We start from the raw sequence: 26,909 nt of genomic DNA, 5'->3' as shown, positions 1-26,909 counted from the left end.
CCTTGTTATTATGCATGCAGTCACCAGATGCATGTACAGCGAAAGGCGGGAATAACCTATCCCCAACACCTACCCTGTAACTTATCCCTAAATGTAGGTATCTGGATCTGGACCCTTGTGCACGTATCCTAGCTAGTGCGTGTGTGAATATGTGTGTACCTAGCCGAACTGTGTACCTACGGGCCCTACCTATTGTGTTCCTAACGCCCTACCCCTAACCATAGGGTACGAACAAAATATATAAATACTAGCTGACCCAGCAAACGTTGTATTGCCGATATTAAAATCGCGATACAATAGTAACTGTTGATCGTAGATGGGTGAAAATTTGAAGTTGTATGTATTTTTTAATGCTGACTCATAATCAAACAAATTTAAGAAAAAATGTGAATAAAAAAAAAATGTGTGGACCACCCTTAACATTTAGGGGTATGAAAAATAGATGTTGGCCGATTCTCAGACCTACTCAATATGCTCACAAAATTTCATAAGAATCGGCCAAGCCGTTTCGGAGGAGTACGGGAACGAACATTGTGACACGAGAATTTTATGTATAAGAAGTACGGGATTGTCTGTCACCAGGAGACCTGGGGTGACAGACGGTAGGTGGGTAGGAGAGAGGGTGAGTGTACGTCGTGCAATGTACACAGGATGGATTTTTTCACTGCTGGTCAAGCGGACTCATAAGATCAATCGACTGACGGCTAAAGGTTTCCTGGCCGCAGTGAGAGGATGCTTAAACGCATGGAGTAGCTGCACTAGTTCTTATAGCGGGTGCTAGGGACTTATCGTTTCTTCCAGCTACACTAGGTCTTCTAACGGTTGCTAGGTACTTCTTGTTTCTTCTTAGGAGGGAAGTCATACTCGACTCAGTTCTTGATTCCAATTGATTTATTTCAACATTATTTAGTTATTTATACAGAATTTATTAAAATAGTGTGCTGTCGGTGTATAGCAGTGCTTATTGAAAAGGTTGCTTACTTATTGCCAAAAATAATATTCATCACAAAATATTACACGTGTATCCTACATTCAATAGTTACACGAGTGACCTACATTTACAGTACAACATACTGCTTGATAAGTTATAACTTGGTTCGTTGACATTTATTTACTACTACTAAGTATTTCGTTGAACTAAAATATTTTTAACATTTATAATAAGTATGAGTCCTATGTATTTATCCTATTTATACATTATATAACAAAAAAATTAATAATAATACAGTTCTTGTTGTTCAATGAGTTGAACACTATCGTTTACATCTTTATAGGTATAAGAGTTCTATAGAAAACAATATAATATAGATTATAATATAGTACAAGACGAACACATCCTTTTTATAATAGTCATTAATCGTAATATTTCGAGTTGTATGATGTTGAACTTGAACGACAATACAATGCATTTATTTTCTCAAAATTGATTCCTTTAGAATTCTTTTGATGTCATTTCTAACACTACCACAGATTTGGAAACAAATGGCGCTCTGAGAGAGAATATGCGGAATTTTTTAGCAGAAGCATTTGAACATTATGTATGATTACTATATTTGGTTTGATATTTGTCGTGAAGAAAATACAAATTCAATCATTGAATTATTGTTGGCACTAGAGCCTAGTAAAGCCTCTCTCTAAGAAAAAAATGATCGTTTGAAACTTGCAATGATTGATAGATTGACAGCTGACGGCTATAATCTTGTAAAAAACGGAGTTAGCCGAAATCCACTACGTTAATCGTTATATGCAATCTGTTCGCTTTCAAACATAACCGGATTATATCTTCTAAGTTTATTTACTATTTCAACTTTCAAACATATGTCAAATCTCAATGCATAGTGCACACTTCATTTTTTGAATTTATAAACTAAACTATATTTCAATTTTTACTTAGGCAGTCCCGGCTCACGTAGTATTTATAGGTATTTTATGAAATTTGAATATTTACTGAATCTAGACTTAGCTAGCCTGTCGCTTGTCGTAAAGTTTAGACTTATAAAACGTATAATATTCTGAGGTCTGTTTGAAATATTTACTTTATATTTTATTCGTTTATACTGTATGTAGAGTAGTTGAAAAGCAATTACTGTACTTACACTACTTGGTACATAACATTTTATCCCAAGACATGTCTGCACATAAAAACAAAAGTGATTCAGGTAAGCAACACTAAACATTGTGATTGTTACTTCTTAATGATAATATTTTTTCTGCATTTTGCCTAATTGACATCAATGTCTGTCCATATTTTCTTAGTAAATATAATTATCAAATTCTATTATAAATTCTCATTTTCTACTATTCAGGTCAAGAGAATGTAACCGTGGTACTAACACCAAGAAGGGTTGCTAGAAATAGACTTAAACCAAAGCGTTATGATGAATTTCTGGATACATCACCATCAAAACGAAGAATACAGCCATCAGAGAACTACAGTTCAGAAGAAGAGTTTGTGATTGACACACCTGCACCGAAACCCAAAGGTAAAGTATAAGTTTTTTTATTTATATCAATACTATACATATATAAGTAATTCAAGACTATGATTATGTAGTTCTAGGCTGCCTCCATGTTTTGAGTAATAAGTTTTACTACGAACTGTTTAATAAACCTTAAGTTAATTTTGAGAAAACATTCAAACATAAGAGGGAACTTTATTGTAACAGTCATGTATACATTTTTCCTCCAAAACTTATGGAAAAAAATAATATTGTACAAAGAAGGTAGTAACTACTTTATGGGTCAACAGTCATAATTTTTAAATCCTGAATATAGATCTAAAAGAAACTTGGTCCCATACTATATAAAGCTCTTACAGCTTTTTTCTGCAGTACAAAAATACAATCTTAGGAGTTACATTAGATTCTAAATTGCAATTGAGAAAAAATTGCAAACTAGAAATTATCATATTAATTGAGGTCCGCTTAATACACTGTTTGGAAAATATGGCATCTATCGGATATAGTAATGACTAGGTTGGTATATTTTGCATATTTCCACAGTGTCTTACAGTTTTCTGCTCTGAGTAAGGAGGCCAATATTGATAGCATCTTCATTATACAGTCTTGGAAGTTGAGACCCATTACAGAATCTGTTTAAAGAAATAAATAAACTTACAGCACCATCACAATATATCAATCAAAAATATTATGTTTACTAGGAAATATATGCATGACTATGTTTAAAAGTGTGAATGCATAACTTTAACACCAGACAAAACAAAATTGCCATATCCAATTTAGAACTAGCAAGGCAAATTAGTATTTTTTTTTCGTAAATTGTGTTAGGTTCAATAATAAAATTCCTACAATAATAACAGAACTACCTGACAAAACTTTCAAGACACATGTAAAAACTGTTTTAATGACAAGGGGTTATAATAATTTTAAAAATATATTGAGTCTCTGCAAACCCGTTGCATTCACTACTAATATATTTTTAATTAGGTACTTACATTATTTACTTTTTGGCACTTTTGGCGTACTTGTTTTTGTAAGCATTTTATGACTATTTTCAAATGCTGTTATATGTTTACGTAAATAAAAAAAATACCCAAGGCTGGTTGGTGATGTGAGAAAAAGTAAGATCTCGTATACAGATGTAAAGTTAAGTTATTGTTTATTATCTAGAGAGATTTTATTTATTGTAATTCCAGCACTCTTTGGAGGCGACGATGTCGAGGGGCAGGATATGTTTAAGTTCAAATCTCGCCACACTAAATTGGATCTACACAACAAAGTCCAGGAAGCTGTCACCAATTCACCAGTGCTCAATAGTCCTATGAAAACACCCAGGGTAGTTTTACAGCGTCTATCAAAAGTTGAAGCAACACCTAAACAAGTTTTTAACATTATGAAAAAGAGTAAGTTTTATATACAGAGATCTTCATTGATAATCAGATTAATATTTTATTAAATTTTGTGGCAATATAGATGGATGAAGAAGGCATACTGGATTGTTGTTTAGTTAAAGATAATGGCGCTTCTCATAATCGGCGATTACACTCGAGTGCGATCGTGTGAACGGCTTATTCGCGTCTAGTAGATATATAATAAATCATCGTCTATACTGCCGCCTCAACGAAAAAAGATATATCTACCAAAATCTAAAATTGGAGAAAATATTTTTTTTGCAATCCAAAAAAATATATATTATTATTTGGTGAAGAGATGAGTATTGTGTCCGGCTTACTAGCTACTAAAGGTATCTAGTTCAAATTATTATATTTAATTAAATAAATTCAATTTGAATTTTCTTCTTAATAAAAAAATATTGAAAAAATCATTATACTAAATTCAAAAGACGCTTCTGCCTAAATACACGTTTTCAACTTGGCAATATCGAAAACATCTTTTCTACCTAGTAATATTACGACAATTTCGCAAATCAAAAGAGATGTATACCGACAAACCAGCTTTTCAACTTAGTATTATGCCTGATAAACTGATCAGAGAAAATTATTAATAGTACCTATATGATATATCATACCTTGTAGGCTAGTAAATCAAACCTCATATCATAATTTTATTAAAATAATTATAATACAATAGAAATCGAATGCAGGAAATGACAAGTATTATTTTAATTTGAAAAAGGTCTCTAACAAATTCATTGTCATTCGATGGTCAATACCACAAACCCCACTCCTCTGTATCATCATTTAATCACGGAAAAGAGTTGTGACGGCATTCATAGGATTAACCGTTTAGGCATCAGTCGGATTTGCATAATTGTCGTTGTATATCACCAACTTCACCCGAAGACTGCTGGCCTTCCCCAAAGATTTCCACGATGATTGATCCTGCGCTGTTCTCATCCATCGTATTCCGGCGATCTTGATCGTCGGTCCATATTGTGGGGGCATTCGAGTACTATTCTGCCCCACCGGCCATTGTTTAAACCCATGAGCAATATAAATAGCGCTCGCGAACTGTCGTGGTGGTTGGTGATATGAACATACAATGTTCAACAAATACATAAATCCGGAGCTCATCTATGTTACTGGACACAGTACCTACCTAATGTAAAGTGAAATAATGTAAAATCCATTGCTTGTCTTCGGATGAATCACGTTATTTTCAAGTACTAATTTACGTAAATAAATTAAACAAAATAAGCCTTTATTGCTGTTCACAAATATTATAAATGATACTTAACTAAATATAAACTTAAATCTAAATTATATGTTAAGTTAAACAGCTTGTGTTTCGACAAAGACATCCGTCTTTCGCTATTTGAATCCATTTAGGCCCTAATGTAGTATATTGTAGTAGTTGAGAAAGCATATAGGTATCTAAATTAAAATAGGCACTTATTTTCGTATTTTAACTTAAATATATTCCTACTCAATACTTAGTCCTATTGTAACCTCAGGAATTATTCAAGAAATAGAAAGTGACAGTAGTGAGACTGACTTTTCCGGTAGCAGCAGTGAATACGCGCCTGATGACAGTGAGGTAACTTATAGAATTATTATTATCTGAACCGAGCAGACATCCTATCACCCCAGTACAGTAGAAAATATTGCTCCGTGTTTAAATATATTTTATGAAAATAAGGGGGAGACGAGCAGGACGTTCAGCTGATGGTAATTTATATGCCCTGCCGATTACAATGCAGTGCCGCTCAGGATTATTGTAAAACCGTAAAATTCTGAGCCGCACTATAATTACGCTCACCTTGAAACATAAGTTGTTAAGTCTCATTTGTCCAGTAATTTCACTAGCTACGGCACCCTTCAGACCGTAACACAATAATGCTTACATATTACTGCTTCACGGCAGAAATAGGCGCCGTTTTGGCCCATAATCTAGCCGGCATCCTGTGCAAAGGAGCTTCCCGCTGGTATGCTTTTCTTATAGGCCAGCAACGCTCTTGTTATTCCTCTGGTGTTGTAGGAGAATGTGGGCGGCGGTGATCACTTAACATCAAGTGACCCGTACGCTCGTTTGCCCTCCTCTTCCATGAGAGGGGGATGTTTGAAAGTAGACAAGCTGTATTATGGAGCGGAAGGAGCCACATCAAGAGCACCAACAATGGCAGATTTTGTTTGGATCGTGCAGCGGAGATGAAGACGCAGACGTCAAAGCCGCGTTGCCAAATAAACAACTTTATGTTTAGCAAACTATGTCGTATGTCACGTCCAACATACTATTTTTAACAATATAATATTTAGTTTTCAAAAGAGCATCAATTCTGTAATTTAAAGATCAAAATAATGTTCATTCCGTAACCTTTGCCTCCAGCTCTGGGATCTAGATTGATAACAGCCGATGTTGATTAGTAATTGTAATTCGATACTTAATTTTTTTTTAACAGAGTGACTCCGGGTCAAACGCTGGATCACCAGATGAGGACAGTAATTCAAAACCAATCCCAAAAACAGCATTCATTAGAAATAAGAATGTCCGGGTGAAGACGAAGGACTGTGAATACATCGTTGCACCAGACAATTATTTCATGATGAATTCTAGTAAAACGGTAATTTTTTGTATTCATTTAATTTTTTGAAGTTATACCACCTTAGGCGCGTTATGAAAAAATGATCGGAGTGAAATTTTAAGATGCGCGCGCATCACTGTAACACAAAAGTAACAGGGTGAAGTTGGTTCCTAAAATTTTCTGACGTTAGCGACATTCGTTATTTTTTTTTGGTTTCTTTGTCCATTATTTGTACAGGCAAAGGGTTCAAGGCTATACACCCGTTTTCATTATTTAATAATTAATTGTCAAATCCATTTTTGCAAGAATTTTACAATATTGTTCTTTCTACAAACGTAGAATTAATAGCAAGAGGAATAAGTATAAGTATTGAGGGAAATTATGAACACACCTTGGTTCATTCGAAACAGCGAACTCCATCGGGACCTTAACATTGAGTTTGTTGACAAAGATATCCAAAAATATGCTGAAGCTCATCAACATAGACTTCACCATCACGTGAACGTCGAGGCAATACATCTCCTTGACAACACTGATATAGTAAGAAGACTCAAACGAACAAAACCTTTTGAGTTAGTGTAGTGCTAGTGAATTAGTGTAATACAATATAAATATAGTGATATTATAAAAGACACATGAACAAAGTGACTTCCCCTTAATAGAGACATTAAGAAATGTGTTTATGGACACATTCTTAGTTTAATCTATCTAGCAGTTTAAGTTAAAGTAGAATTACTTATTAGTCTAAGTTAAGGCTAGATTGTAATGCAAGTGGGGCAACATTATAATAACTATATTACTATGTTCCCTAATTGAAAGAAAAAAAGAGGAATAAAAATTTTTAAGGGTTTTTGCTTTATTACGCCAAGTAAGTATAACTTTTTACATGAATACATAAGGGGGCGTCCATAAATCACGTGAGATGTTTAAGGGGGGGAGGAGGTCGAGTCAAATCTCATCTAATCTTATGTTGGAGAGAGGGGGGGTCTCGGCAAATATTCACGCAATATTTTTTTCTATTCATGTCCATTTAATCCAGATTGTACATGCTTAAGATATAATATTAAGCGTATTCTTAATCCGATTATGATCATTCACTAATTCGTTCGAAAGAAAATAATTTCGTTCATACTTCGCGTTTATGTAAGAAACCCACATTTTGAAAAACCTCACGTGAGATTGGGGGATAGGGGAGGGGGTTGAATAAACTCTCACGACATCTCACTAGGGGGGGAGGGAGGCACAGAAAATTCAAAAAAACACCTCACGTTATTTATGGACGCCTCCTAAGTATACACACACTTTTTTTTATTCTACTTACATTCAATATATTTATTCGCTGTCTACCATATAGAACAAAGACGGATTTGCAAACCTTTAACTTCACAACCAGAGCATTCAGAAATTTTTAAACGAATTTTTTTTATAATATTTTTAAAACCGCACGCTATTATTATCTCCTTCAGATTTTTGGCCAATTGGCGATGTATATAACCTAAAGTATACTAGTATAATACGCAAGGTAATTTCCAAATTCAAATTCAAATATTTTTATTCAAAATAGGATGTGAAATCACTTATTGAAAGTCAAAAAAACTACCACCCATTCCAAAGTGAATGCCTCAGGCCTGAGAAGAATGGGCGCAACAAACTCAGCGGGCTTTTTTTTTCATCAAAAATATGTTTTACAATTAAAGTAACATTTACAAAGTAACATTGTACAATTAAAGTTATTATTTAATAGCCTGAGTGCGGTCGCTCAATTCCCAATCTGTGGTATCATTAAGAAAGTCATTTATGTTATAGTAACCTTTACCACACAAACGTTTTTTAACAATTCTTTTGAATAACGTAATACTACTCTTTTGAATAACGTAATAATACTACGTAATAGAATATTATTAAAAAAAAAATTATGGGAGCACATTCTTAAAATCAGCATGGGTTACAAAATTCGTAGTAAATAAATTAATGAACGTTAAATAGTCGATGCTATAGGTATTTTACTATTAGTATATCTAGGACGGTTATAATATATCACCAAGGTTCGGGGTTCAAAAATGTTGGGGCATGACTGCAAGAGATATTTCGCCAAAAATAAAAATCATCAAAAATTACTATATGTATGTGTGTTTGTTTTTAATAATTCTTTTAAAATCAAACACAAGGTCTCTCCCACCGTCTATAACTTCGTAAGGTATATATATCTACCTTTGACCACTTTATTAAGAATTTCCTTTCTTCTGGAGAATATCCAGATCTCTGTATTTGTACAGTGGACAGAGTGACACTCGTTTTGAATGTGGTCCGTTACTTAAAGCTGTAGAGCAATTGAAATGATTTTCTGTTAAATGCATAAAAATTGCAAATACGACTCAATTTTTTTTCGTACACAATTGTTCGACCTAAACCTACCTATAATACCTACAGGACGCTAATCTGCCCGGTTGGACAAGTCGGGACGCTCTCAACTCATAATTTGTATGCAGTTCTCATGAAGTACCAGACAGACCAATGTCACTCTTATTTTAACATTACAATCCCACGAGTAAAATGGCAGTACTTATAAATATTTATTACTGAAAATAGAAATTGAAACTATCAATCGCTATATTTCACAGTGAACAATAACTAAAACTAAACTAATACCACCATCTTCTGCTATCCTATATGATCCCTGACCGTCCTTTGACTGATCCACACTTGGTCACCTGCTATAAATTTCTTCGAAAACGGTTCGGTTTCATTAGGTCCCAATAAAGACTTTAAATGAGAACACAGTTCATTAGGTTAAACACCATTGTAATGTGTGTTAAAACAATGTGTAATAAAATTCCAGATTGCGACTTCAGACCACACATTGGCCCGATTAAAAACCACGGACCTCAACAAGGCAATCAAGGACATTGATATCGGCATATCAAAGGAGCACTCGAAAAAAATTGCAGAGCTAAATAAAAACTATGACACCCTCTTTGACAAATGGCTACACATTCTCAGTGAGAATTTCAACCTTATTCTGTACGGCATTGGGTCTAAACGAGATGTACTACACCGGTTTCAAGCCCGAATGCTGCATGCCTCACCCTGCATAGTTATAAATGGATTTTATCCGAGTCTTACTGTGAAGAGTGTTTTAGAAACAATAATAGTGAGTTTACTGGGGAACACACATGTTCCAAGTGACGTGAGCGATATTGTTAGTGTTATTGATACACAGTTAAGTGACAGTGCTACAGACCTGTTTCTTCTGATACACAATATTGATGGACCGATGCTGAGGAATGGGAAAGCTCAGTCGATGCTCGCGAGTCTATCTGCGTTGAAAAACGTGCATACGATCGCGACTATTGATCATATTAATGCGCCATTATGTAAGTTTGATCTTTTTGGTTTAAGGCTGCATTTAGTTTTTTTTTATATAAGGGACGAGACGAGCAGGACGTTCAGCTGATGGTAATTGATATGCCCTACCCATTATAATGCAGCGCCGCTCAGGATTCTTGAAAAACCCAAAAATTATGAGAGGGGCACTACAATTGCGCTCGTCACCTTGAGAGTTAAGATGTTAAGTCTCATTTGTTTAATTTCACTAGCTACGGCGCCCTTCAGACCGAAATACAATAATGCTTACACATTACTGCTTCACGGCAGAAATAGGCGCCGTTGTGGTACCCATAATTTAGCCTGTGCAAAGGAGCCTTCCACTGGTAAGTAGTGCTCGACCGACGGTCAGCGCTGACGTCGGTCGACCGTAGCGCCTACGATACCTACACGCTGACTATGTTGCGTCTTGTGCTCAGCTGACAGAAAACTTGATTGCGCGTGTACAATTGCGAAGAAAAATTAATTCATTTTCGACGTTTTGTATATGTGCGTAATACGTATAGAGAAGACATAGATATATACATATCATGTTTACCCAATTATTACAGAGCGTCAAATTGTAGTAAAAAAATATACAATATATTCGAAATTGCCAGTACGTGAATTTTTGATGACGATGTTAGCACGTCAGCGCTAACCTTCGGTCAAGCACTAAATGAAGCCTAAGGATCCAATTTTCGTCTCTTATTCAAAACAGCCTACTGAGTTTCATGTCACGAACTTAGGCCCTGACATTTGTGTGTTGTTCGCCCATCAGAGTTCATCAAAAACATCTTATTTCTTATTATGTTATTAACCTTCACGCACAATGGTCAAATCAAGAGGCTGAGTTTGTTAATAGTCAAACAAACTTACATGCATACAAATACACTCAGGCTCGGACTATAATATGTATTATTCACAGTGAAGACCAAATCTGCAACCTGCTTGTCGATCAATCTATATTATTATATAATTTTTTCTCCTCCCCTACTTTTATCTGTCATTTATACAGCCACGATCACTAATATAAGTAGGTACATACTTTATTCAGTCTTTGAAGAAAGTCTATACTCTATGGCCTAAAATAGCATTGTTCACCCGACTATATTGTCGCCAAAAAAGTACCTACAGTTTTTTTGTTGCATAGAAACCTAAATCTCGGTTATGTTTCATAGAAATATTAGGTAATGCGTTCGTACTATATATGATGATTTAAACATATATATATATATGTTTAAATCATAAGACTAAACATTTTAATGTCAATTTTAGAAAAAAAAACTTGTTAATATTATTTGCATGGATGCTGCAAGATATCCTGTAATTTTCACATTTCCCGCGTTGGCTGTACCTTTGCCATTCCTCGAAGTAAAAATAAAACCACTCACCACAGATCTATGTATACAATACATTTGCCTCTCATTTAAGCGGCCGCGATATCTATGGTCGTATGGCGTAACACACATTCCGTCAAATAACCGCACGCGAAGGTTGAGCTCCCGCAACATTTAATTATAAATCCAGGAAATCCTAGTATTCCTGTTGATTTGCCGCCGTGAGATCGTAGTGATTTCTTTGTTAAGTGTCCCGAGATATATATATATATATATATATATATATAAATATATTGTGGTTAACCAGCACACTCAGGCGAATATAGAAGAACCCAGGATCTTGCAGAAGAGGTGAGCACCGGCTATTCCCTTTACTCCAATGATTCCTGTTCTGTTCACCTGAGTACCCCTTTTATAATACAGTCCACTTTAAATTCCTTGGCGCAACCACAACTGTTGCATAAAATACTATTATTTGATAGACTAGGTATTTTCTAGGCATACCTTTTTGCTATCCTTACATTAACATTATGTTAGAGTTTGTAAATATTATTTGTTGTCACGAAAATGTTTCAGTATGGGACCACACAAAGCTAATGAAGTACAACTTTACATGGTGGGATGTCACCACGCTGTTGCCATACACCACAGAGACATCATTTGAAAACTCACTCATGAGTCAGCGGAGCGGCGCGCTGCAGCTCTCGTCTCTCAAGAATGTGTACCAGTCTCTCACCACCAACGCTAAGGGGATCTTCAACATCATCATTGAGTACCAGTTGGAGAATCACAAGCAACCTCACTATCAAGGTTTGTTTATTAACTGGCTACACTTCAATGATACTTATAAAATTATAAGTAAAGGGTTTTAAAATGGGGGCTGAAGATGTTGAAATGGAATAAAACAAGCTATGTGTGAGTTGTTAGTTGAAACGGTCCATGTGTGCACTTGGGAATTGTTCAAATGCCCGCCTCAATTTTAAATGTCTCTTCCACATCTCTTCTTCTCAATCGGTCACTCTCGTCAGAGTGGTCGTGGCAGCTAAGATGATGCCATATTAGTCGTCGTTGGTCTCCTTAGTTTTGGGTCGCACTGCCTCCTGCGCAATGCTCCTCCACTTTTGCCGATTTGTAGCATTGCGGGAGCACTCCATCGCAGTTGTTTGCGTCACTGCTTTGATTAGATCCGTCCATCGCGTAATTCAAGTCAATTTTAAATGAAGAGTCATTTAAAGGGCGAGTCTACATCTCTTTTTCTCAATCGGTCACTCTTGTCAGAGTGGTCGTGGCTGCTAAGATGATGCGACATTAGTCGTCGTTGGTCTTCTTAGTTTTGGGTCGCACTGTCTCCCGCGCAATCCTCGTCCACTTTTGGCGATTTGTAGCATTGCTGGAGTACTCCACCATAGTCGTCTGGGTCACTGCTTTGATTAGATCCGTCCATCGCGTTCTCGCTCTTTTCCCCTCCACCTGACTCTTCCACATAGATCTGGTTGAATTTGAGCAATGGGCTGTATTTCGTTTATCTCCAGAGCAACAGTCGATTGTGGTTTATTTGTACAGACTAGCAACCCTAAAACCTAGCGACCCCTGCGAGAGATAACATTACCCTCAAATCGTCTATGCAGAATGTCGATTGTGTTAAAGGTCACCAGCTCTACCAAAAAATAGGCTCCACATTTGCACAAGTAATGACTCATTTGATATTGAAGTTCTGTGATTTGAACATTCAATCGTGTAAGTTACCATGGTGATTTGGCATGAGTAACTGGATAAACTGTAAGAAAGTTTTCTATTCTTCCTATTGTGGCTTCTGTGGAAGACAAACTACAATTTAGCCAATATCACATTAAAGTAGGACACCAAGCTTAGAGTATTTGATTACTAATTCTAATGGTAGTGATCGGTGCTAAGATTGAAACAAGTTTTATTTCCTTATTATAGCTGCATCACATATGCGCTGTTAGACCATAAAGATTATAATTTTCTTAGATTAAATAAAAGTACACTGTGACTATACTTTTTTTTACTTAAGTAAGTAGTGGAGAAGGAAAGAAATAAAGACTATTGCATTTGACGAATTGCAAAGGGCAATTGAATAACAAATGATCTACATTTCCCGCATCTAGGCCACGCTCAGAAATGGAAAATGGTCTCGCCGTTTAGCTAGAAATACTGGAGTACAAGGTTAAGTCGTAAACGGCAAATACTGGTTATTACTTATTGAGAACCAAGGTTTTTGAGGGATTGCAGGTTGGCTGTAAGTAAGATTTTATCCCCAAAATCTATCAAAGTATATATTGGACTTTGAGGAAGCCTAACCTCTCGCAAACCTGAAGTTTTATGTACCTATAAGAAACTTTTATTTTTATATAGGTACTTAGGTAGTTATTAGATTTTTAATTGATATAATAATATTGACAAACAATAATTGCACAAATGATCTTGCCGCACACTAGGCATAGACTGTACTATGTGTGCAAGACAACGATATATTTAATATGATATACATATTTAAACATACAAAAATACATATAAACATCTATGACTCGGAAACAAACATCCATATTCATCATATAAATGTTTGCACCTACCGGGATTCGAACTTGGGACCTCGAGGTCATATAATAGATGCCTATCTACTTCAAAACCCTATAGATGCCTTATATAGGCCGAACGCATTTAGATACCATATATGGTCTATCGCAACTATATTGATATATATTATATCGATTATCGCGCAGACGTGGAAGATCTTAGTTACACCTTTTGGCCTTTCTGTGGACCTCTAATCTAAAGCTACCTGGTTTACGTCTGTGCCCATCACGTTCTTAAGACGGCCCCGTTTTCTAGGTCGCGTTTGGTTAGGCACCAACACATTTCTATGGGTCTGCAGTTTGAAATGAGATGCGGTCTTTTGTTGCATGCTTTTCTTGGAGGCCGGTGTTGCTGATATGATACTTTTAGGTATAGATATCTTCATTCCGCTCTCTTCAGTGCTTATCGGTTTATAGGTCTCAACTAAGGTGTGAATGCTCCTGCAAAATGGCTTCCAAAATCGCTGAAATCAGGCTTGGGTCAATGCGGTTGTATCTCTAAGGTGAAAAACACTACTATCATGGTTGACAGTTCTTTAAAAATAGTTATTGGTGCGGTGAAGTCGCGAGAAATGCGAAGTATTGGCGAGAGAACTGCGCCCTTCCGCTTGGGATCACCCGTTAAATTTCTCAGACTGCCGTTCCGTCACTGCACAGGGGCGAAACCAGAAAACTGATGCCCGGACCTCCTTATTCATCGGTTCGATTCACACATGCGGGAAATGAATTTCCCGCATAGCACCTTTTTGGTACTTAAGGCGCTTTTCATCTTGGGAGACCAAGGTCTCCAAGATGAAAAGGTTTCCGGTTTATTTACTAGAATTAAATGATAAAATTCCGGATTCGTATTTTTTCCCTCAAAATTGATGATCTTTAACAACCAGCCTTGCAGGGTCTCATCCAAAGAGGGCACAGGTGTTTTGTCCGCTCCGATGTCGTTACTTTTGTTTCATCGCAAATAGCGAGCTCTCGAAGCAGCTTTTGTATCAAAACCAATCTGGCATTCTTGTACACGATATTCTTGATAGAAAAATTTACTTTATTCGTTTATTTTTTGGCAACATTTTATGACTAAGTAAATAAATACCACTGACAGCTCTATAAAACCTTCTTCTCATAATTGATTTACATTATCACCTTATCTAACGGCGCTTACGTTGGTAACTAAATGTTTCTTGGTTTTGCACACTTGCATGCCAATTTACCTATTTTACTCCTTTTTCAATCAATTTGTATGCTTATAATGTCACTACGCAATGAGAGCACAATATCGTTAATTTTGTATTGGACAACTGATTTTTAATAGAGATCAAAATCTGCAGTTGTATGACAGAAAAAAAAATTATCTGGTATTCATAATAATTAAGATAAATATTTTTTTATTTCAGGTTTAGCCTATAAAGATCTTTATTCAAGATCTCGAGAACAGTTTCTCGTTAGCTATGACTTAGCTTTACGAGCTCAGCTCACGGAGTTCATCGATCATAAACTAGTAAAAATCAAACGGACCGTGGATGGAACTGAACGATTAATAATACCAATAGAAAGTGCCCTACTACAGCAGTTCTTAGAGCAACAAAACGAGCAGTAATTACAGATATTAAAATAAAACAATTGATTTTATAATTTATATTTTATTTTACAATCCCAGAAATAAAGTCTTAAAAGGATTATATAATATATATCAACAGGCCAAGTTGTAAATTACTTAAACTTAATGACTTACACAATACAATAAAATTATTAACTAAAATTCTTTTCAACATATCTGGCACATTGACCATGACGTTTCAACCAAACATTTTAAATTATCATTGATATAAGTGCATAAATCACTCTTTACAATTTAAATTACATATTATATTGTAGAAAAATATCCTCTCATCAGATGTTGACAAATTGGTCTAAATATGATTTCTAATATTTTACTATTTTAATACGGCACACCATGTGCCTTATTAATAAACCAGGAAGCGATTGTGAAGTTACTATTTATCCTGTCTCGGATTCAGCTTTTGTTATTTTTATATAAACATTGTTGTCTAATATAAATGTAAAAAATGTATATCAACATCACATTTGTCAATATTATCTAATTGACCAATATAACTCTTTTCTATGTTAATGTAAAACATTAAAATTATTTTTTTATTCAATGAATTTATAATTTTATACCGTTGATATAACAATTATTGTAACACAGGCGGAATATTCCAAATTGGAATATTATACAAAGGAATGAGGTTAAATATAAATCATTAAATTACTCAGAATTTTGAGAGCTCTTTTATTCTTAAATTAATATCATGCACTTCTTCAATGATTTAATTTATAGTCAATAGAATAAAAAATAATTATTACATAAACAATTTAATCAAAACAACATGTCGGACAACAAACTCCACGGTCCACACAACACACGTCGACACAGGTGATCACTTCATGTGTCAGAGCCGCATCGGTAACTCGGGGATATGGAAACTTGACTCAAACATTTTATTATAATTAATTAATATTGAAATCACATCACATTATCAGCTTCTGAACATCACAAGGCTCGTCCTACTTGCCTTTTAAATTTATAGACTTTGGCTTTTCAGACTTGTTATTCATGCAAATATAAATAAACATTATTCAGATCATAAACTATTAATTTAAAGTTAAGACCGATAGTTTCTTACACAAAGCATGTGTGGTCTCAGTTAAAACTGTGATAATATTTAAAAAACCTATTTCATGATCATAAAATGTTAGTGATATTTACAAACCTTCAGAAACTGATATTTCTGGTTCAAGTGTCCCAACAACTGTTCAAAACAAAAGTAGAAATTATTTACATTTCCAAATATGTATGATGAAATGGGAACTTAATTTTATTTCTAAAGCTTTTAACTAGATAATTCCAATGACATAGATTCAAATAATTTTTATTAACATTACAGTTGTTAAAACTAACCTGAGCCAGTTATGGATGGAGTGAGCCTCATTCAGTGACAACTACAAGGTTCAATTGTACCGAGATTGACCAGCACTTTATGAATATGAGTGAATTATGAAACACAATTGTACTTACACATTATTGACAAATATTATTTAATTATATGCTTTTACAATTAACAATCAAGAACCATATAATATATTACAGATACTGATGTGATAAATAATACTAGATGATATCAATCTGTGAGTGATTAGTCCGTCACTGTGAGTCGTAATACAAGGCATCACTCGGCGTGGTCACCTGACTATTACAAGTACTGTCTCATGAGCCTCGACCTACAATGGCAACAACAGCCTTTGAACCCGAACACAAACAGTACCAAGTAAATGAATCACATTAATAATTTAACAAATCAGATCATTTCTTGAGCTATCGGTATTGAAAAATATTTATTCTAGCTTTAAAACCATCTATTGCAAGGTGTGATTCATAATACACCCTTATTCATCAAAAGGTAAGGTTTATTGTCCGATGCATCGGAGCTCTGTACACTTAAAACTAGTAAATGGAGCAACACACTATCAATCCAAACAATTGATTGTCAGACAATCATTACAGCCATATTTTAAAACAATTTTTTCAATAAACCTTTGAGTGTTTCAGTCACAGGTTTTACACATGACTGATTTTATGATTTGTGAAACTTCCAAACTATTAAATCGCAATTTAGTATTAGACATCTCCATAATGCTAAACATAATAACATCACCTATGAATCAATTATTAATTAATTGGGGTATATATTATATAACAGTATAAGGCAAATCTTAAACTCATTTTGTTTATGAAACCGGATAATGTATTTAATGTCAATGAAGAAATTGCCACCTCATACACAGAGCAGCTCTAAAAACCCGATATTAATTTAATGGTTGTTCGCTAACTAAATGTTATGAATGTTTAATATTCCAGACAGGCTAAACATGAATATTGTATTGCAAAATCACTTAACAATATATTGTCTCATAAGCCAGTTACAATATAATGTATTGTGAAGAAATGATAATAATTAAAATATCTGAATTACAAAAAAACCCTATCAGTGGATCCGGGGGTGAAATTATTGTTGGTATACCAAACAGTGCCACTCTGTATCAGAAATGTTCTGGATTAGTAAAAAAAATAAGTGGATTTTTTTGTTATAATTACCAATAATTGTATAAATTACAACCGTAATGGCAGTATAATTTGTTTGCTCCAACTGATCGATACAATGGTTGGGGTTGATTGTGTGTGGCATCAGGACACGAGTCTGTTAAGGCAACAAAGTATTCAATTCTCATCATCGTCGTGTTTTCGCTTTTTACCCCGAGTGCTCTCTTCAGGCTCGCCGTGTGCATTTTCATTGCCATCTGTTAAAAATTCTTCAATTAGAAGTTTGCCTTAACTAATCTTTTATACCTATTACTAGATGTTTTATGGAATGGAAGGCTTAACAAGCATATGAGTCACATTATCGTAAGTGATCACTGTAGCCAAGGAGGCTCTTGGCACCACCGGAGTCACAAGAGAGTGGAAAACCTCTTACCTGGGGTGTAATATTGCCATTTAGTATCCTGGAAAGACCGAATACAGTCCAGTGTGGTTGTGTGGATGATAACAATCTAGTTTGTAGCGAAGTTCGCAGAGGCGGCAGGTGAAACACTCATAGCGATAAATCCAGCAGAAGATGCAATGTAGCGATATCTGTCTGCAGTGCTAAGATATTTACTGACACTGCGAGTATCAAGGGTTGCAGGCGATGAAATGATTCAAGGTGATACTGGGGTCCAGCAAACCCGCGCCATAAAACCATTAGAATAAGGAATTGCTCGCATGTATGACGATACCACAGTCTATAAATCAACAAACAGTCATCCGACGAAGCCGTCTAGACAGGGCAATCGTGCGGTAGAAATTTCATATCCAGTAAAACTAGGAACCGGAAATATTTGCCCGTTTCCCATTTGTAAGTTTATTTGGAAATTTATTTACTGTTCATTAGTTACATTATATTATCATCATTTCACGTCCACTGTTAGACAAAGGCCTTATATTATGTAAAAAATTGTAAAAATCAATTTGAATGTTCTTTGCCATTTTGTATTCGTTGCTATGAAGAACTTTACTATATATTTATAATATTTATTTTTAAAAAAATATTTAAAAAAAAGTGACAACCCTACGTGCTGCCGTGTACGCCAATGGGGTGTCGGCTCCTCCTCAAATATCTAAGGCGACTGTCAGTTTCTGTACTGTGCCAATACGAAGAAATAGACACAGAGAGAAGTATTTTCAAAGAGGGGTGATATACAAATGAAGCCATTCAGAGTGGTTTCGACAGAAGATTCAAATTTCTTCAAAATTCAAAAGAACCGGCCGGTTTGGTAACGGCAAATCAAGCTCTACAGTCGCCATCAAGATACGTATGATAGGCGAGGCCTGAAGAAATAATTAATGAGATGAACGCCTCGTGCTATACCAGACTATCTGTAATGGTAGATCGCCAGCCGATCTAAAATGGCGATACACTATTGATGTCCGATAAATATACTGTTGATGTCGGCTGTTCATCAACTGGCGATTATTCAGGCATACCTAGAACTGGAGGTTCATGATTGGTTGAGTGCATTACTAAAGATTTAAAAAAAGTAAACAGAACTATATAGCTTCATAAAAATGCATAAAAGGGCATAATTTCTGTTCCACATTGTGGGGTTTACCGGGCACCTTAAAATATTACGTGATTGAATATATAGAATTTATGACATACATAATAATATATGCATATAGGAAGTACAGTCACATATCATCCATACTTTAAATTAAGAATGAAGATTCAATACCTTGTGCTTTTGAGTTCTGTTCTGCATCATCTCCATCGCCATCTGCATCCTCATCATCTTCTTCCTCTTCTTCTTCCACATCACTAGCCTCAAACATTGAGCTCTCTGAACTCTCTTCCTCTATAAAAAAAGGGGTAATTCTATATCTGATATTCTATTTACGTAACTTATTAAACAATGCTTTTATGTAACTAAAGTTATAAATTGGTTTGAAACTAATAACTTATTACTTATAAAAACGAAAGTGTATTCAAATCTTTCTAATTAAAATATAATATGCAATCACTTATTGAAAGTCAAAAACTATCTCGTAAACTAACTTCGTGAAAGTATGACTTTTTTATAAATAAAAAGTATGAGCATATAATACATACTTACATAGACGTTTGGGTTGTCTTTTAAAAAATAATTTAATCTGAATGCTTATCTATCTATGTCATACATACACATTCTATAAGTACAGTTTTAACAAAGCTAAACCTGACCCTAAAGCAAATTCTTGTGTATATAATTAAATAAAAATACCATTATAATAAATTCATTAAATAATTAACTCTATAACAATCTTCCAAAGGATATCAAAGTAGCACCTTCACTTAATATTTTTAAAAGAAAATTGCTATCTCATATACGAAGCAATGTCAATATAAAATAAAATCGCATATAACTTGTACCACAACCCAAGAACCTGTCTTGATTGTTACTTTGTATCAACTATTTTGCTAATAATCTTGTTACTCATTTACTGTATTTGTTAGAAGTCACTTGCTATTGTGATATATCAATGTGTCCTCACACTAGATTATTGTACTATTATTAACCACTAATTCTTTATACTAACCACATATTCATACCGGATAAGTAATTAATACTAACCTTATTTATTACTTAAGTTATTTCTCATGTAAGTGACTTTTTTGTCTTAATGGGAATAAATAATTCTATATACTGAAATAATAAGAGACCTTTATAGTGACAAAATTAAACATTCCGTATACATAAAAGGTACCTACTGAACTGTGTAAAGGTAAAAACCTGTACCCATCTGTCTATGAAATAAATAAGTCAAAATTACTTCTATACTTTACCTAAATTGGCATTGTAAACTGCACTTAATGATATATCCTCTGCTTCATCTTCATCTTCCTCTTCATTGAATGAACCTGAAGCAAAACAAATTTACATTGAGATAATATTAATAAACATTATCTTATAAAAATATAACAGTAAAAAGACCTTTAAAAGGGCAGAGGTGCTCAATGGGTGAAAAATCTAGTGTGTACACACTATAGATCTTAAGTAAAAAATATATCTATGTATAAAAATTATAATCTACATATATAAAAATGAATTGCTGTTCGTTAGTCTCGCTAAATCTCGAGAACGGCTGGACCGATTTGGCTAATTTTGGTCTTGAATTATTTGTGGAAGTCCAGAGAAGGTTAAAAGGGTGAATAAATAGGAAAATGCTGTTAAATTAAATAAAAAACAACAAATTTGCTTTTCCTTTGATGTGTTCATACATAATTTCTATGAGAGAATTTCTTTGACGCACGGTTTGACAGTTCTGCTGTGAAACAATTTCATTACGACAGCAGGGTGCATATTTTACGAAGTAATTTTTGATGTTATGATATATTATTGACAAATCCATATAAAAACATTATTTTATTTATTATATACATAACAACGTCTGTCGGGTCAGCTAGTAGACAATAAAATTAATATTAGCTCTGTGAAGAAGCATCAAAAAATATACAGTTTGATGCTTACTTTGCAAAAGTGAGCCCATATGAAATAGAAGACCATAAACAGTATAGAGTGTCAGTAATAAAGGAGGTTTCAATTCAGCAGGTCTTGCGGATAAACTGTCATCATCACTAATAACAAGTTGCCCCATGTCTTTCACAAAATCTGGAATTTTAGTGATGTGAATTGTAAATTAAAATTGCAAACAATATATGTTCAAAGTTATCACTTCAATCTGGGATTGAAAAATAAGTTTGAACATTAGTATAGTATAGTTAAGTATGCATATCTATCTATAAGAGTTGAATCTAATATTATCAATTGTGGGGTTTTAATCCTATAAAAACTGAACCAGATACAGAGGAACTGAAACTGTCCAAGTAGCATTAAATATTGTCTAATACTAAGAACATCATGTCATATTATGGAACACAATCTCACAAATGTTCTCCTCATTAAATAAATTTTAACTTAGCGTCTTGGTTTTTGATTTACAAACCTATTCATAATAAAATGATTGGTTAGATAAGGGCCAATGCTTAATGTGGTATGTGCATATAAATGAGCTATACTATTATTAGACACTAAAGATACACACGGAAAAGGTTTCATTGTACTGGCACCATCCCAGTACTAAGATACCAAGAGAATGAAGTTTAGGAAATTGCATATCATAGCAAATTCAGTTCTCTTTACCCTCCATTTTAAATACCAGAAGCACACACGAATATACAGATGGGACGAAAAATGCGTGTTCACATTAATTATAATTATGATGATGACAGTATTTAATGAAAGAATTACACCTTCGCACGACACGCCACAAGTTAGGATATCATCCACCATCTGGATGTGTGGCGGTCCTCCACAGTGCGGTTTTCAAGGAGCTTTCTTCCTCGTACCACAAAGCTGTGAAATGAGCTTCCCTGTGCAGTGTTTCCGGGACGATACGACATGGGTACCTTCAAAAAAAGCGCGTACACCTTCCTTAAAGGCCGGCAACGCTCTTGTGATTCCTCTGGTGTTGCAAGAGAATGTGGGCGGCGGCGATCACTTAACACGAGGTGACCCGTACGCTCGTTTGTCCTCCTATTCCATAAAAAAAAATATGAAAAAAAAAACACTCAGCTAATCTGAGCACGTGCCAATAGCGACTCTCTAGCATTCGGAGAGTTCTCACAAATTTAGGCGTGGGTGCACTCTGGAGTGAACAAAGCGATTATATATTGTGGAACTCCGGTCTGGATTACATTTTAAAGGCAACGACGTCTTTCCCGTTCCTCAGGTGACACACTGACTTGGGTTACCCTGTTCATCTTCTTAGCAGCAATCATTCCGTTACATGGCATGTCTATATTTTATGAATGAAACTCTCACCTTCCTCCTCACTGTCATTATTGCCATTCACTTCATCCTCTTCCTCTGCATCACTGTCTTCCGCCTCCACATCATCTTTGTCAAATCTGAAACACATTTTTCAAATGTTTATTTGTAGAACACTGAGCACTGGGACTTTTCAACTTATGTCTAACGTGTCCTCCAAAACGTTTCCATTTTTTTTAATGAAAGTAGGGGATGAGACGAGTAGGACGTTCAGCTGATGGTAATTGATACGCCCTGCCCATTACAACTCAGGATTCTTGTAAAACCCAAACATTCTGAGAGACAAAAACTAAAGATGAATGAAATAAAATGCATGAAATGTAATTTATGAAACATACCCATCCAAATACTTCAGTGACGGATGTAAAGCAAAAACTTTACTCCTGTAGTCTTCAATGTTAGTGACATCATTATTGAAGAGATCCAAATTTTTAAGGTTAGTAAACTCATCTAGCGGTTTTAAAGTCTCCAAATCTTTAATTTTGTTTCCAGAGAGGTTGAGATGTGTTAGTTTTTTGCATCCATTCAAGAAATTTAAGCCACTTGAAATTCTGTTGTCAGATAACTCCAATTTTCGCAGCTTGGGTAGAGCAGGAAACCCCTTAAGAGTAGTTAAGCCCACATTGTTAAGGCTCAAAATTTCGAGGTTGACATATGCATCAGTGAGCCCTACAATTGTGGTGCTCCTACAGTTGTCCAAGTTCAACTCTTTTATCTGTAAACAAATACTTATAATTATATTATCAGAAAAACAATTTGTGATGTTTTCAAAACGATAACCCTCACTTCTAGGATTAATACACAAATATTTTTTTTTATTGATCAGAAAAATCTAGACGTAAACTTCTTCTTAAAAGACGAATTGAAACCTTCTTATACTTAGTCTCGCCATAAATACTGTTACAATTAAAAATAAACAAAATATTACATTTGAATTTCTGTCATTTTTATATAAGTGTTCATTGAGTTTTCTTAATTTGGCGCCAATACATTGTACAATATTTTGCGATATTAAAATGGAGTGGGGTGATGAAGAGAACCAAATTGCTGTGATTGCATTACACAATGTAGGTATGGAGCCAAATGCAATTTTATAAACTCTCCATACACTTGGTATTAATAAATGTTTCGTGTACGGGGATATTAACAGGTACAATGAGACCTCCTCTGTTTGTGACAGAAAAATATCTGGGCGTCCACGTAGTATTTGAACGAAAAATGTGGTCAAAGCAGTAAGGGAAAGAATTTGAAGAAATCCTGCCTGAAAGCAAAAGATTTTATCTTGGGAGATGAAGATAAGAAGTACCTAGAACCATGTCGCGTATTTTAAAAGATGACTTAGGACTTGCAGCCTATAAGAGACATACTGGTCATTTCTAAACTAATAATTTAAAATATAATAGGGTGGTACCAACTGAAGCAGTACACAAAGGAAGGTCACAGAAATTTGTTGTTTACAGATGAGATTTTTTTTACAATCGAGCAATATTTTAACAAAAAAAAAAATCACTGTATATATGCTCAAAGCTATCTTCCGCAAAGGAAGCTTCCTATTTAGTCAACATGCGCACTATCTGACTTCAATGTTGTTTTGGTTATAAGCTATGAAGGAGTGACAGCCATATTTTTGTGAAAAAGGTATCAAAACATCAGCACAAGGTCTATGCAGCTTTGGTTGGAAACAAATGTTTTGGACTTCATCAGAGTTGAAGACTGGCTGTTTTCTAGTCCTGATCTTAATCCGCTACAACCAATCCGTACAATTAGCAGTAAAGAATTTTCCCATGGAAAGAGTGAGTGCCCTTTTTGAAAACTAGCTTCATTGTTTAAAGGACTGTATTTGCATCCAATGGACACCACTTCAAATAAGCTTTTTATATTTTAAAATGTTTTATATTTACATATTGAACTAACACACTAAGAGTAATAAATGTTATTTGCAAAGAATTTTTTTCTTTGATCTTGTGCAGTATTTATGGACTAGTTACAAATGGTTTTTTACCAGTACACAAAATTACATTTTTATGTAGAAGTAAACATGATCACTAACTATGAGCCTGATGAGCAAGCTCATGGTCACTCAGAGGGCAATGGAGAGGGCTATGCTCCGTGTTTTCCTTGGAGATTGAATCAGATATGAGGAGATCCATGGGAGAATCACAGTCACCGACATAGCCCAAATGATTGTGAAACTGAAGTGGCAGTGGCTCCTTGATGGAAACCACATACCGGAAGATGCAGTGTTGGTAGGCCTTCCACAAGATGGGCGAAAGACCTGGTCAAGATCACCAGAATTCATTGGATGAGGGGAGCGCAGGACCGATTGTCATGAAAACCTTTGGAGGAGACCTTTGTCCAGCAGTGGACGTGTTCTGGGTGACAATGGTGTGGAAGTAAAAAGTTTGAGCCAATGCATAATATGGACTTTTTTAACCTTCTTTTTTTATGTTACCTAATAACTTCCAGCAAAACTATGCTGGTAGTCAATGTTCCAGACTTTATAAGACCTGAGTTATGTCAACTATTATTACCTATATATATTATAAAATTTACGAAATACTTGTTGGTTTTTTAAATTGTCCCATTCTTAAAGGCTATGTAGCCTTTATCTAATAGTTAAAAAAACCTATTCTCATTCTGGCAACATATTAACCCAATTCTTTAGGTTTATAACCATAGAGTCGAAAGAAACGTCAATAGTATGTACAGCAAAGACTATATTTATTCTATGACGATGTATAGATATACTAATTAATAAGTATTCCCAAAAAAGTACAATCATACAAATGAAGAAAATGGTAGAATTGTCTGTTTTTTTTATGAAAACCTTTTTCAGTAATAAGCTGTTACTACTGTACAGTTAAAAGAAAGTAGCATTTAAAATTAGTAGCTCAATATGCTCATACAACATGATTCTCAACAATACGTCAAACATGAAAATGGTGCAAGTTGTCGAAGGGCCTTGATTGTTATAGTTAAATAAATACACAAATAAGTGAATTGTATTCAAAAAACGGTATAATTACACCAAATATGTGATAATTCCTATATTTATTTGTCTAAATTCTTCAATCATGTGGTTCAGTTTAGCCGAATATGATAAAAGTTATTAACCTTGCAATGGCGGATGACACGAATCATCACGACGCAATAAATATGGCCGCTATACATACATATCGGTAAGGCGTGCGTCAATAAAATGCAATGTTATTATTGTTATACTTATTAGAAACATTTTTGTCATTAATATTATAATTAATTAAAAGAAATGACGCAATATAGCAAAAAGGCGCCAAATAGGACAGACTAGATTGAATCGAAAGTTTGAATTTACTGTAATAATTATTTTAATGTCGATTGTCGACTAGGTATCAAATATACTATTATTATTAAAAAAAAATATTTAAGACATTAAACTACCTAAAATAAGTACCGGAACATAGGTACTCACCTAGAATTGTTACATTGAAACATCTAAAATTTTGTTACTACGTAAATATTGCGTTTTGTATTTCATAACTTACATGTATCAATGAATGCTTCCTCAGAGATAAATAAAATGTTATTTATAGAAAATAACTTATTTATATATTTAACGCCAAATGTGAAAACTTAAGAATAAACATTCAATTGGAAATTATCTCCGAGTTGTGTTATAATACTAACCTCAAACACGCGACACATAACTTCGCACTAAAACTGAATCTAGATAGATTCGTAAGTTTCAAGTACATAATAGTTATTTTAATTTAATTCTACAAAATTAATATTATAATCATTATTTATCGTCTTTTATTGTAACGTGGATAAAAGCGGACGTAACACAGCAACAAGGATGCCTATAAACAAGTACGCCACATCTTAAATATAAAAATGAATACACAATTTGTGTTTGATATAATTAGACGAATAGTTATACCCCGTTAATTGATAATATCTTTCTGTTATAAACATAATATGTGATTGGCAAAATATGTATCGACAAAACATTCCAACATAAGATGCTAAGACTTCAATAAATACCTGTAATGGACTCTTTCCTCTTAATTCCAACGCGACTCTCTTTTCCATCTTTAAATATTGAAGAATTCGCACCAAAAAACACTGAATAAAACTATAAGTACCACAAGTATAAATTTACCAAGCTTGCTTGGGTTTCAAAACAGAAGGGACATAAAGATACACATTACTCAAGTGACGTTAAACTACA

At 34.5% G+C, this 26,909-nt stretch overlaps 2 protein-coding genes across 3 annotated transcripts; one reads left to right on the top strand and one right to left on the bottom strand.

The window, feature by feature from the left end:
- The first annotated feature begins 1,827 nt into the window (after window positions 1-1,827).
- On the top strand, window positions 1,828-15,367 carry LOC126967173 (origin recognition complex subunit 2). Of its 2 annotated transcripts, none has more exons than XM_050811642.1 (8): window positions 1,828-1,922; window positions 2,307-2,483; window positions 3,656-3,862; window positions 5,374-5,456; window positions 6,319-6,480; window positions 9,281-9,815; window positions 11,721-11,954; window positions 15,130-15,367. In XM_050811642.1, the coding sequence occupies exons 3-8, from the start codon at window positions 3,691-3,693 to the stop codon at window positions 15,330-15,332; spliced, it is 1,389 nt and encodes a 462-aa protein (XP_050667599.1). In that variant the 5' UTR covers window positions 1,828-1,922; window positions 2,307-2,483; window positions 3,656-3,690; the 3' UTR covers window positions 15,333-15,367. The 2 variants fall into 2 exon arrangements, with proteins under 2 accessions (XP_050667599.1, XP_050667598.1); XM_050811641.1 differs by lacking the exon at window positions 1,828-1,922 and adding an exon at window positions 1,935-2,159.
- Window positions 15,360-26,909, bottom strand: LOC126967228 (acidic leucine-rich nuclear phosphoprotein 32 family member A). The gene is made up of 6 exons (XM_050811720.1): window positions 26,723-26,909; window positions 23,038-23,414; window positions 22,694-22,779; window positions 20,656-20,730; window positions 19,568-19,687; window positions 15,360-18,094 (listed from the first exon to the last, which is right to left on the bottom strand). Exons 1-6 carry the CDS (start codon window positions 26,768-26,770, stop codon window positions 18,015-18,017), a joined length of 786 nt encoding a protein of 261 aa, XP_050667677.1. The 5' UTR covers window positions 26,771-26,909; the 3' UTR covers window positions 15,360-18,014.

Source organism: Leptidea sinapis, chromosome 12, assembly GCF_905404315.1.
Source record: "Leptidea sinapis chromosome 12, ilLepSina1.1, whole genome shotgun sequence".
Classification (NCBI taxonomy): Eukaryota; Metazoa; Arthropoda; class Insecta; order Lepidoptera; family Pieridae; genus Leptidea; species Leptidea sinapis.
The sequence above is the reverse complement of the archived record's forward strand: the minus strand, read 5'-3'. Positions and strand labels throughout refer to the sequence as shown.

Excerpts from the sequence above, each read along its gene's own strand:
- LOC126967228 (XM_050811720.1), bottom strand. The coding sequence starts at position 26,770 with ATGGAAAAGAGAGTCGCGTTGGAATTAAGAGGAAAGAGTCCATTACAG. Across the intron at positions 22,780-23,037 it reads TCACTGAAGTATTTGGATGG|ATTTGACAAAGATGATGTGG; the intron begins GTATGTTTCATA and ends AATGTGTTTCAG. Across the intron at positions 20,731-22,693 it reads TAATGACAGTGAGGAGGAAG|GTTCATTCAATGAAGAGGAA; the intron begins GTGAGAGTTTCA and ends GTTTTGCTTCAG.
- LOC126967173 (XM_050811641.1), top strand. The coding sequence starts at position 2,129 with ATGTCTGCACATAAAAACAAAAGTGATTCAG. Across the intron at positions 2,160-2,306 it reads TAAAAACAAAAGTGATTCAG|GTCAAGAGAATGTAACCGTG; the intron begins GTAAGCAACACT and ends TCTACTATTCAG. Across the intron at positions 3,863-5,373 it reads TTTTAACATTATGAAAAAGA|GAATTATTCAAGAAATAGAA; the intron begins GTAAGTTTTATA and ends TTGTAACCTCAG.